The 13,697-nt window shown below is 40.0% G+C and overlaps 1 protein-coding gene across 4 annotated transcripts in view; it reads right to left on the bottom strand.

Annotated features, from left to right (window-relative positions):
- The window catches only part of APP (amyloid beta (A4) precursor protein), a 269,005-nt gene that overhangs the window by 91,432 nt on the left and 163,876 nt on the right, over positions 1-13,697 (bottom strand). For 2 of the 4 annotated variants that reach the window (XM_012640140.1, XM_012640141.1), the window contains exons 7-8: positions 9,909-10,076; positions 7,582-7,638 (exon numbers count right to left, since the gene is read on the bottom strand). In XM_012640140.1, the coding sequence (XP_012495594.1) occupies positions 7,582-7,638; positions 9,909-10,076 (225 nt within the window). The remainder of the gene's footprint in view (positions 1-7,581; positions 7,639-9,908; positions 10,077-13,697) is intronic. The other 2 variants (XM_012640142.1, XM_012640143.1) reach the window with 1 other exon arrangement.

Below are 13,697 nucleotides of genomic sequence, written 5' to 3'. Positions count from 1 at the left end.
TGAGACAGCAGCTGTGATGTAGACAGACTGTGCTGCCTTGAGTGCGCCTGTTTGTTCCTTTGTTCCTCCAGCCCACCAATGTCACCGCCCGTTATACGCGAGGCTCGTGGGACAGCAACCGGTGAGCAGAACAAAGACCCTGGTCCTGGTGGCATTACATTCTAGTAAGAGAAACAATCACCACAAACATAAAATTAAAAAAAAAAAAGCAAACAAGAAATTATATTGTTAGTATGTGATTTCTATTATGGAGAGAAAAACAGAAAAATAGAGCAGAGTTAAGAAGGATTGGGAGAGTCAGCGGGAGAGGGGAGAGGCTGACCGCAGCAGTAAGTAGGTGGACAGGCCGGGCACGGTCTTAACTAAGAAGGTGACATTCAGACGCTTCCCAGTGAGCTGCCAAAGAACGTGGCAGGCAGATGAAGTGAGCATGAGGCCCTGAGAGGTTAGGCTTCCTGGAAAATTCCAGGATGAGTAAACAGACCAGGTGGCCAGAGCAGAGGCAGCAAGAGAGAAAGTAGTGGGAGGGGCAGAGAGGACGTGGGGGACAGATTCTGTAGGGCCTTGAAGCCACAGTGAGGACTATGCGATGTGACATGTTGTCAAAGGATCACTCTGGCTGCTATGGGACAAATGCAGATGAACGGTTTTTAAGCGTAGAAGACAAAGAAGAGGGTGGCTTGCATTGGGGTGGCTGTCAAGGGAGGGACTCCCCTCAGCCCCCCTCCCTACATGAGAAGGATCACATTCGCTTCTTTCTCTCACACCAAAATGCTGTCACCACAGAAACTGAACACTACGGGAGATACTGCTTTCACATGTGTGTGAGGCTCGTTTCAATTTTAGTAATGATACACTGATGCTTGTCACAACACTTCCACTTCACACTGTAATCTCCTCTCTATACCTGCCAGAGCTCTATTTTCTGGGGCAGGGGGTGTGGGGAGGGGAGCAGGTTTGCTTTCAATTTATTAGTGAACGCTGATGCTGCACCCAATATTCTTGTAATAAAATACACCTCCATCACTGGGGCCAAGCAAGACACCAGTGGAACAGCTCCACACCTGTGCTTCCCCTGCGAAAACTACATCATTTGAAGGGAAGTGATTTCCACACAAGGTGAAAGCTGCTAAAATCTTCAGGATGTAGTAGAAATCACTCTCTTTGCCCATCTGGAGGACTCCACAGGAGATAACCCATCAAATTGAACTGTGTCCATGCACTGATTTCCCTTATTTAGTTCTGATTTTATGATCACTGCATAGTACTATTTCATATTCATACTAAAAGAATGTGAGGTCCAAATTAAAGCCACTGTGAAAAATTGCCTCTATCATTTTGATATTCATTTGTTTCCTTAATCTCTAGGGTGACACGTAATTTTATAGTCATAATGGGCTCAGGACGCAAACTCCACCTTCAAATGGCAATGACCACGACCACCTACAACAGGCCACAAGGCCAAGTATTTCTCTTAACAGAGGCCCATGAATGGCAATTAGTCCAAATACTAATGTTAAATTATAACAAGAAAATTTGGTTAATCTCCTTTTGTCATCAGAAAAGCAATTTATCTCTATAGCACTGACAACAGAAGATGAAAGTAAATTAAGACCTATAGAAGTCATCGCCTTATCAGTGAAAACGCTATTTGATACACAACTAGCAATGTTGTCACTTGAAATGGCTATAATTTATGAGATGGCAATGACGATGTATATATATCGGTGAAATATAAACCTTTTAGAAAGATTTTATGTGAAAATTTAATCTCGAAACATGGCAGAGCTTTCAGACTGCCAGTCCAACTTAAATTTTTTTTTAAGTCTCTCCATTTCCCTAGTTCCAAAATAGCTAAAACTAACACATTCTAAATTCAAACATTTATCATCCCCACCAAGTCCAAGATAGAGGATAAAGTTTGTGATCTTTCAATGTAATACTAGATTCTCTAAAAAAAGAACGAAGGCACTTCCCACCCATACGTCCCTATATCATGCTTATTTTATAGTCAGTGCAATCACAGTTGGCTGAGAACCCTAGCAATGCACTGTGTGGACATAAGGCAATAAAAATGTAATCTATGTTGTGTTTGCTCTACTTTAGTCAAGCTACATTTCTTTTTTATGTCCACGGACACATACTGACATGGGGATGTTGTCATATATGTGAAATGAATGTGAAAGAATGAAGGCTGGCATTATTTTTATTAAAGTCTATATTCTCTATTTAGCACAATGCACCAAAATTTAAAAGCAACCTCAAGTCTGAATCTAAGAAACATGTCCAACAATTGCAGTAATAACTGGCATCTAGAATGCGTTAACCTTAGGTTATGGTTTTTGTCAATTTGTCAAAAGCTATTCTTGATGTCATTAATGGAGGCTCATAAAGAAATGACCCATCATAGCTGCTCAACACTCAATAGATGAGTTCAAAAAGTCAAAATCTTCAATACTGTCCCCTTTCACAGAAATTGTGGCAGTAAAAGCAGATGGAAGTGTTAACCTCTATGGAAGTCTTAAGAATAAAGCCAATATGATTTCACCCTAGCTTCTTCCTTCCTACACGATCTCTTCCTACGCTTGCATATTTTCCTTTATATTGTCATTCAAGTCTAGGACACACCTCAGCCTCATTTCATCAATAAAACTAACAAGTTATTGAAAGCAGGGTACTCGTAATACTTTGCTGGTGTTCCTCAATATACACAGCCAAGGACATCCTGGGCTCCAAAGTAATTGCTGTATTAAACCAGGGGCTGGCCTTCTGGCTACTTTTTTAAAATTAATGTTTAATTGGAACACAGCATGTATCTTGTTTACTTACTGTCTCTGGCTGCTTTCATGCCACAACTTCCGAGTTGAGTAGTTATGACAGAGACTATGTAATTTACAAAGCCTAAAATATTTATGATCTGGCCTTTACTGGAAAATGTTTGCTGATCCCTTTATTAAACTATCCACTTACTTTTCTTTGGCAAGGAGCTAAATAAAGGACATACATAATGAGCATTCTCTTACTCCAGGTTAAACATCGCTAATCTGAAAATCTGAAATGCTCCTAAACTTTCTGTGTGCTGACATGATACCACATGGTGGCTGAGATAATGACACCTTGCTTTCTGATGATTCAATGTACACAACCTTTGTTTCCTGCACAAAATTATAAAAAATACTGTATCAAATTACTCTCAAGCTTTTGCATAAGGTGAATATGAAACATAAATGAATCTGAATTGCATGTTTAAACTTGGGTCCCACCCTCAAGATAGCTTATTATGAATATGCAAATACTCTAAAATCTGAAAAAATTCAAAATCTGAAACACTTCTGGTCTCAAGCATTTCAACCTGCTTCAGAGTTAATGGCCCCCCTTTTAAAAAAATGCTGGTTTGCTAAGTAATTAAATTCTTTTCAATCAGAGGGACTCTTACAGCTATGAGGAGAAAGCCATTCTTCTTCTCTAAGCATTTCTGGATCCCAAAGATTTGGCTTTTCATACTTGTCAATCTGATAGATTTTACTGGCACTGATGTGACATGTAATTTAATTCACCATCACATCTTTTAGGCTTTTAATTGTTTTTCATGATGCTTGGCAGTTTTATAAAAATATGATAGTTCCAGTAGTATCACAGAATGTGCTAATGGGAGTTAATATTTGCTATTTAACAATTGGAGGAACAAGAATAGTGTGATTAAGAACAACAGTTCAAATTTGGCCAAAGACTAAATGGCCTGGACACTAAGACTTCTGTCTTATGACTCCTATCCTTGTGACCACCTGGGGTCAAAGGCTGCATGGTGAGCTACCTACAGTTTGCAAATTGTGAGCTTCTGAGGGAACAAACTTGGAATTTGGGGGTGGTGGTTTGGCTTGATTTGATAGGTTCCAATTCTTTTTATATTCTCTGGAAGTGTACTAGTCTATTCATGATATCTGGGCCATTTTGATGTGCCTATAAAACAATCTTTTTCGCTCCTTCAATCCTGCATAGGGCCAGACCTACACCACTGCACACACCCTAAATCCATAAACATAACTCCAAGGTACAAGTAACCTGTGTAGCAAGGCTACAGGGCATCTCTACAGAGGGTTGTTCTCTAGGGATTCTAGGAAACTAAGATGAAACAGAGACAGGAGGAAGGGGTGGGGCATGTGTGAACCACATGCTTCCAATCCAGGAATTTACTCTTTTATTCACCGCTTCCGTAGTAGCTTATGTTAGAGTAGAAAAACTGAGACCTCTAATACCATAGTCAGAACAGCAACAGCAACTTCTATCTTATCTCACAGATATTGAGAGCTAGCACAGTGGTCTAATAAATTCAATTTCACAAACACCTGTTGAGAATTGGAGGCTACTGACATTCCAACACTTCAACATGCCCTCAAGCTAGTGGAAAGCATACCTGTTTACACTAGTCTAGTTATATCTCTCAGTCAGACATAGGGAAATTACTAGTTCAGAACAGTGGTTCTCGACCAAGGGTGATTTTGCCCTCCTGGGCATACTTAGCAAAGTCTGGAGAGCTTTTTAGTTATCACAGCTGGAGTTGTGCCAATGGCATTTAGTGGGTAGGGGCCAGGGATGTTGCTAAATACCCTAGGCATAGGACAGACCCCCAGAACAATTAATTATCCAGACCAAAATGTCAACAGTGTTGAGGTGGAGAAACCCTGGTCTGGCTGTTCTTTGCACAGACTGCACCACCCGTCACTGCAAGTGAGGGAGCCAGGGATGGGTCACACTCTGGCCGGATCCCATGGTGCAATCTGCTAACTAAAAACTGGCATGCTGCTCTTTGTGAGATTAAATGCCATTAAGGAGTTAGACTATCTGCCTTTTGACATGCAATCTGACGGGGACAACACTAGAAAAAAAGAACATCCTCTCGTATTTGAAATATAAACTGATCAACAAATATTTATATAATAATTTTCCTGTTTACAAATACTGCACTGTGCAGACTGAATGTCAAAGTTTTGCACTGTCCTAAACCCAAATGTGCAGATGCAAAATTAATGTCGGATACAACTAATCTCTCACAATATACTTTATCTCAAACGGGAAAGGATTTTTTTTAAAGGATTCAAATCCTTTGCATTTACTTCTTATGAGTAAAATGAAAGCTCTCAGCCTCACGTCTCTATCCCTTATTTGTGGTTTAGATTCTTATTTATGATAACAAGAAGAACAACAACAAAATCTGTGTCTCTAAACCTGCAATGCTCAAAATTGATTTTTATGACAAAAATTTGAAACCTAGAAATGCCTGATTATAATAATAAGTCTCGACAGGAAAATCATTGTATTTACAATGCAGACCATCATATATTTTCTTCATAAGTGTAATCTTGTATCAGTTCAGCTGAAGAGCTTTTTCTATCTCATTTCACATTCATTATTTGACTAGAAGAGGCTCCGAATGAGCAACCCGTTTATAAAACCAACCACCTTTGTGCAAAGAGATATCATCCGATTAGCTCTAGGTTGGTGAGGGAGTAAAGAGTAAGCCAAGTTGTCCAATCAAACAGGCTTGTTTGCCTTCTAGTTTGGCTTATTTTCTCCGAATCAAGTCTGTTATCTGCATTTGACCTCCAGATGACCATGACTTTTTCAATTCAAATGTGCAGCTTTGCTACAAATAAGATTGCATAGCTGCACAGGCTATAAATAACAAGAAATTATATGCTTTCTCTGTCTGTTTGTACTACCACTGCAAAACCCTTCACTTGCTGTGATTGAATAGTCTCTGTAGGTAGACAAGAAAATATAGCTGCCAAAATCACTTCATCCTCCTAGTGGAAAGGTGTCAGGATCCCAAACACACTGCAAGTAGATGGAGAAAATTACTGAGAAAGAGAAAATTACAAAACGACTTTCAATATCTGTTTGGAAAAGTGGACGATGATAAAAAAGTAGTTGTGTGTATGTCATGAAAATAAATTTATCAAACAATGATGTTTCTTTCCATCAATTAATAAAAATACAGTTCTTTTATATGCTAAAATGATACAAAATTAAACTTAAAGAAAAAATAATCATTGTTTTGTAAAAGGGTGGGAAAGACATTTAATTTATTGATGCGTGCTATATTCATGACATTTAGGGAAAAATGTTAATATGCTTCATCCTCTTTCCATTATTTTCTGTATTCTTAAAATGTGCTTCTGAACCTCAAATGTAATTTTACTAACGCAGAAAACAATTTAAGAACCAAATGCTTAGCCATTTGGTGCGGAGCACAGCCAAAATGTCATTTGGGTTTCAAACCTGGTCTTGCCATGTTCCATGGCGTGGTACAAGTCACTAAGCTCTTGAAGTCTCCTTTTCTCATATGTGCAAAAGAAATGAGGAAAGTGTCCAGAAAGCATTCTAGAGAAAAATAAATGATCAGTGAAAATGCTTAGAACAATGCAACACGCCATGAACATTAATGTGCCACCAGTACCACAGTGTAATCTCTGCTTTTCTCTAGTCCTTCTGTGTCTACCCACTTGCCATACTTTCAAGCTTTCTGCTGTTCACAATAGCAGAAAATGCGTTTATTGTGGCAGTAAAAACCACATCCTTCGAAAGTTACACATAATTTGAATTAATCTGAGCACTTTAGGGAGGCCATTAAAAAACTGTAATGGTTTAGGATGAAATCTTTTGTAAAGTACATAATTCTCCACCTGCAATTTATTTTTTAAAAAAGATAACTGGTTTCATCAATTTTGAGACTAGTTTTCAGGATAATGTATATAAATGCTAATTTATTATAAAATATCTAAGCTACAAATAAAATTGTATTTCTTCCTTTAGCAATCACAGGCATCAATAGTATACATCACCCTTAACCTGAACCTGCATAAACCTATTTCTGGATATGATCCAAAGCCAAATATGAGTATTGAAACCACATTTTTAAACCAAGCTAGTCTGATATGACAACCGAAATAATATCACAAAACATAAGACTCTGTAAGACCTGCAGTGGTTGGTTGATATATTTTTTTATAGGAAGCTCACTCTCTCCTCCTTAATGATAAAATCAGAAGCTGGGCACCTGTCATCCACTCTTGTGCATTCTGAGAAAGGAGGAAGAGGTGGTCCTAAAGTCTAAAAAGTTGAAACATTTGTCTTACGACACACATATCTGGAACCTGTGCACAGGAATTAGTCTGTTTACTAAAATGCATGAATAGTAAATATTTTTCTAAGGAAACAAGTTACTTATGTATAAAGTCTCTTGTTAAATCATGGCATCTTGGTGGCCTTTAGGAAATAAAACAGTGATGCCAAATAAAAGACAATGATGTTGAATATACAATATTTAATAAACACACTAACTAAAAAGGAAATTGATCAAAAACAGAAGATTCTCAGTCAGTAGTCTTACCCTGACATCTCAAGTTGTCTGGCAAAATTGGACATAATTACAATCAAGGCAATGAGAAGAAACATTTTATTAAAAGACAGGTGTTCAAGAAACACAAAACCATGCAAAGAAGGTGATGATGCTGGAGTTATAATCCAGCCAAGCAACCTCCTCCTTCCCTCCCCCGTCTCCCCAGGTGAATGACAACATACGTTTAACAGGATCTTGGGGAAGAGGTTCCTGGGTGGTCTTGAGTAAACTTTGGGACACTATGGAGAAAATAAGAGAACATAACTAAAAACAAAAACAAGAAACATGGGAAGGATGGCTGAAACTCACACAATTCCACTAACCAAAAAAAAAAAAAAAAAAAAAAACTAACATATCCTGAGCTTTGGTCCCTCCAGAGAACCGAAGTAAATGTATAAACACAAGATCTATTTTCACAAGAGGTTAACATCTTAGAATGTGAGATATTTTTTCTCTGATAGTACATCCAAGTAACCTGTTGAGAGGATTCTTGCTCCTATTCTCTCTCTGTTGTGTCAAACATCACCAGTTCCCTTCGATTCCCTCAGAGCTCACCCATTCATGGTGTAGCTTCTGGATCTGGTCTCAGGCTATTTGTTGAGGCATTACTCTCCACTTATACTTGTCCACCCACCTAACTGACCTTCAGCCTCTTGCCTTTACTTTCTTGATCTATTATTCTGTAATCTACCCCCCTTTAAAACTAAAAAGCCTTTTCTAATGCATCCCTGTTGGAAGCATCTACCTTTTGCAAATCTTTCGGCAAAGCGTGTGCCAACCATGGCACATTCACCTGCCCTGTGCTGCCCACTGCTTGCTCCCAGCCCAAACTGATCAACAGGAGAGGGGGAGCCGGAGGGAGAGGGTGGGTGCAGGGATCAAGGGGATAGCTTCTAACTCTTGAGGCAAGTTCATCACTGCTCATAATTAAAAACAAACAAACCTCTTTCTTATAACCAAAATATGTGCTATTCCAGAAAATAAATCCATCTCCGGGAAAGGGAGAAAAACATTGGAAATCTGCCAGGAAATTGCCCTGAGTCACTAAACTAGTTAGAATCACTGTAATAAGAGTGCTTTGTTCTCAGGGCTGTAGGCGACAAGAATCCCCCCATTGTGTTCACATTACCTGACCTAATTGACTTCTTTGTTTGAAACTGAAGAAGGGAGTCATTTGAGCTAGAAGCTGCAATCATCCAATCACAGCCAGAAAAAAACAAAACAAAACAAAAAAACCTTGGGGTTACCAGTTCCTACACCTGTTCACACACAGGACTGAAGCAGTTGTCATCCCATTCACAGGTAATGGCAGGAGACCAACAGGAACTTTTCCATTAGATTCCACTTAGATACTGGGTTCCTTCACAGTGGAAGGTCTTAATGGTGCGGGTCCTTCTGTTGTTTTGCTTAATCCTATGATCCAGCTGGAAAACAATTTATATAATCCCCAGAATGCCAGGCAGGAAATGGTAGCTGCCACCCTTGCAACACAGGAGAGAAAAGGCAGGAGTTTCTCAAAGAAGAAATGCACAACTACTGAGTTTCCTCTTTAGTTAATCAAATTGAGCAATTACTTCTTGAGTAGTCCAAACTTCCTATACACGAACGAAAATTAATAAATAAATAAATAAAATTGGGGATTTAACTTTGGAAGGCTGCTAACAATGGCAGAAGTCTCATATTTTCGGTATGTTACCTCCTGAGAATTTACCTGTTCAGGGGAAAGTTTCATCTTGCATTTAAGTCCCCATGACTTCATATATGTATCTCCCAGCATTATGAAAAGTTTAACATTCAAGAAAAAGACTTTGAAAATTATATTCCCCGAGCCTTATGTCATGGAAAGTTTCTATGTTAAGAGTTTTCTTCTATTTTCAAAAGAGGATGTGGAAACTTGACATTGCACATGTCTGTGTGCTGAGCTCAAGCGCAAACACGGGCATTTCTACCCTCTGGCACAGGAGGTGCCTGAGCTCAATTCAATCCCATTCTGTCATCATCACATTAAAAGACACATGTTACGGAAAAACCGAAAGATATCCATCACAGCCACACACCTTTGTCAATGCAACCGAAGCTTGCAACCGTCGGCCAGGCTTCCAGTGGTAGACGGTATTTGCACAAGTAGTGCACATGCATAAACACGAACACATATGTACACAAACACATTAAGTATGCAGCTGCAGACACGGCTGCAGAAGACAGAACAGCCACTCCAGCTTTGTTTTAAAGAGAAGCACTCCAAAGTCCCTACGGATTGCAAGACGTATCTACCACAGCTAGTGGAGGAACACATCCATGGCCATGCTTTAGTAGAGAAAGATGGAGAGGTGTGCTCATGACTGAACATACCACAGAGACTCTGGGCAATTAGAGAAGTTGATAGAAATGTGGTTAGTGGTAGCAACAGGCTCATTCCCAAGAACCAGGAAAATCAATCTGTTACAAAGAGCAGAGTCAGTGGCAAGAAAGACGAAAGGTGGCCAGGCTCGAAGAAGGGTCCACTTACTGACGCTGCCACACACGGCCATGCAGTACTCTTCTGTGTCAAAGTTGTTCCGGTTGCCGCCACATCCGCCGTAAAAGAACGGGGCACACTTCCCTTCAGTCACATCAAAGTACCAGCGGGAGATCATTGCTCGGCATGGCCCCGTCTCGGCTTGTTCAGAGCACACCTCTAATCAGAGGAGATGTGGGGAACCACATTTAGCATGAAAAGGCACTGTCTCGCTGTTCACGCACACACGTTTCTCGTCCTATGTACTAATCCTCCCAGTGGTAACTAGGACTGGATTTATTAGGCAGCATCTACCCAACATTGACTGAGAAATTTAATTACCCACCAGGACTTGAGACGTACCTCTGAGACAAAGCAGTGCATTCTCAACTGGTTTTATGAGTGCAATGCTCGGTAGTAATAAAAAAAATTCCGGCTGGAAGTGAAAAGATCATTTGGCTGCTTTTCGATGAATGAATATTAAATGACGGAAGGTGTCTGCATTTCAAAACAATTCTCCACTATAAAAAATAAACTTCTCTTTAAAAAAGTCAACTCTGTGGGACCGTTTTGGTTATGATGCAAAAGTTTAAGCTCTCACAAGCAACAGATTGTTTTCCTTAATAATTGCCTTCACTTGAGTATAAAATTAATCATGCATATTTTTAATGTTTTCCAGTTTTGGGGAGAGACAGCCTGTCTACTGACTACATCTGAAAACCTGTAATACCTGTAAATATGACTTACAGTAGATGGCATGAGCTCTAAGACCATTTTATTTGTACATCAAAATATGTTTTAAATATAATATTAATATATTTTAATACATATATACTAGATATATATTAAAATATGTATTATTTGTATATTTTACATATTTATATGAACCTTGGACAGGCACATTGCAGACAATAAAACGTAGTCCACCAACTCTAATTTGTTAATACACACCGTGTACTGTTTTACATTAAAACACATCTTACCTGCAAACACATCTTGCCACCTTCCACAAGATCAGTTTCATAATCCCTGATTGACTCAAAGCGTAGTAACCCATCCAATTGCATTCACAAAGTTAATCATGAATAGAATTAGAACTCTACCTCCCATGTACATCCCATTTTTGTTAGAAGTGAAACAATAGCTCCAATTCTCCCTCTGGGTTTGTGTCCTGCCCTTTCTAGGCTGATGCCTTAGCACACACAGATGTCTTGTTTCTTCTTAGTTTTACTAACATGCCAAGGGAAAAACACCTTTCTAAAAGATGAAAGCCATGCATGATCCAGAGCTTGCAAGTTAGGAATATTCAACAGATTGATTTTAATCAACCGATCAAAGACAAAGACCCACAGTGTCAACATAAATGGGACTAACATACAACCTCCCTACACACATTGCCCTTGTGGCAGATGCAATGAAGTGCTGGCAAAACCAGAAGTTGCCACCATCACAATGTTGTCAACAGAGGAGGAGTAGTCAGCATTGAGCCCAGAAGGTGAGTGTCAAATACTCTGCAGGAGAAATGCCTCATGTGACAGATATCTAGGGTGATCTGGCTCTCTTGGGATGGTTTCCATACGGAAACATCTGGCTTCCAGAGCACCAAGCTCATTATCATCCATGATTAAGGCCATCCCATTCGGTACTGCTGCTTTGAAAGTCTCCATTCTCCAAGCACATCTTTTGAATTGGCTTTCTGTATAGAATTTTCCTGTAGGCTGAAAATCAGTAGACCTGATGATACAAGTATCCTATCCACTTGGCAATTTTATTTATCCTCTAAAATTAAAGGACTGGCATCCTAACTTACGAAGGGTGAATTGGTTTTGGGAGCCGTATGCCCTCTGAGTTACTGACAGAGCAGTTTCTGGACTGCAGAGCTGAAAGCCACACTCCAGGTGTGGGAGCCCTGCCAACAACAGCCATCGGCAGTCTCCACTTCTGGACTGTGTCTTCTCCCTCAGCTGTAACCCACGTTTGCAGGGTGGCTTTTCCCTCCTTCTCTGTATCTCCTTCACTCATCTGTACATGTTCATGTCATGTGCTCTTTCATATGTTGCTAAAACCTGGTAATATTCATTATTTAATCTCTTCCTGAGGCAGTGTTAATTCCAACAAGACTACAGGGCCACAGTGGTTGCTGAGCCTGCGCTGTGGTTGGACTTGGCACTGGGACTGCAAGCACTGTGGCCACCGCTACCAGTGGAGGCATGGAGTCCCTCCGCCCCACAGTCACAGAAGTGTTGGCAACGAAATTCACCATGCCTTAACAATCTATGCCAGTCCTCACACTTGGCACCAAATATGTGTCTTCTGATCCTTCTCTGCCACAGGCCCCGTAGTGGACATCACATCTCTACAGGTGTAGGACACTTATCTTTATGAGCTTTTTTATGTGCTAAATAAAAGCAGTAGAATCTTGGGTGGTGCAAGTTAAGTAATAAAATTAAAAAATGATGATCAAAGGAGATAATATATATTTGCCCATGCATGTGACCTAGTAACAATTTCTTACTTCTAATAAAGGCAAAATCTCCCAGTCCAGAACCCAAATGGCATTATAATGTATTATCATTTTCCTCTACCGCTAGTGAAACACAATGACACATTCACTTTTATTTTACTTCTGCCGCATTCTGAAATAGCTCTGAAACCCTTTATTACAGCTAATTTGTAGAAACCAGGCCAATCCATTTATATGTCAACTAAGTAAACAGAATAAACTACACGATGAACCCACAACTCTTACTGTAGTCTCCAGCTGTAAGAAAAATCTTGATTCCTTCCTTCTGAAAAGGCCAAGAAAAGAGTGATATAAATCTGCATTTGGGGAGTGTTGTGTTGGTTCTCCTGACCTTGTTAGGGCTGTTGGCACTCTTGACTTTGAATGGCCCCAAAGAGCGTCACAACCTTGGTGGAGTCTGGGGGGCGGGGAGGCACCGTGGGCAATAGCATGCACTCCTACAAGTATTCACATACAAAAGGACAGCTGAGAAAATGTGGCCCTGGGTGCGTATAACAGTGCATTAATCTAACGCCAACTGCATAACGTACTGAGGATTCAACATATGTGAGCCTGGAAGAACAGGACTAAGGGTGTTTCTTTGTCACTTCTCAATCTCTGAGACAGCCACCTCATCCCCCTGGCTCTCAGCAGCTGCCATGGAGGAGCATATCCCACCAGTACTCGACAGAGTCCAGACAGGCCTTCTCTAACATGCAACCCCTGCCCTGGTGAAAGAGAGTTTCTCATTCTGACCCCCCCAATCATCAGCTTCACTGAGTAACCATCTGGCACTTCACATCACTTTCCCTCAAGGCTATGACTAGAACATCAACTTTCTAGAGCAGCGAAGCTGATTTCAGAGAGGACTCAGAGAAATGGATTACTTACCCTCCCTCACTCATCATTATATTCCTACTCTACTGTTGGGCACACAACTATTCGGTCTCTCTGACCTTTTCTCTAACCCTTTATCTTTCCAAAACAATTGTCCATGTAGTAGAAAAGAACTGTTGCTTAGTCTGAAAGAAGCTGCGGCATCGCTAGGGTCTGCACTAGGGAAGTATGATGCTAACGCTTTTACACAAAGTATTAATAAGCATATAAGAAATGGTCAGAGAGACTCCGAAGAGAACAGGTAGAAGAAGGAGCACATACTTTGGTTAAAGAAGAGTTAAGAGATTAATGTCAACTTCATAGTTGTGATATTGTACTGTGTGAAGACCATTCAAGGTCTCTTTATGTTAATTTTTTAACTGCATGAATCTACAATTATATGAAAAAAAAAAACCTCACAT

Source organism: Propithecus coquereli, unplaced genomic scaffold, assembly GCF_000956105.1.
Source record: "Propithecus coquereli isolate 6110/MARCELLA unplaced genomic scaffold, Pcoq_1.0 Scaffold149, whole genome shotgun sequence".
Classification (NCBI taxonomy): domain Eukaryota; kingdom Metazoa; phylum Chordata; class Mammalia; order Primates; family Indriidae; genus Propithecus; species Propithecus coquereli.
This window is presented reverse-complemented; position numbering and strand designations above follow the sequence as displayed.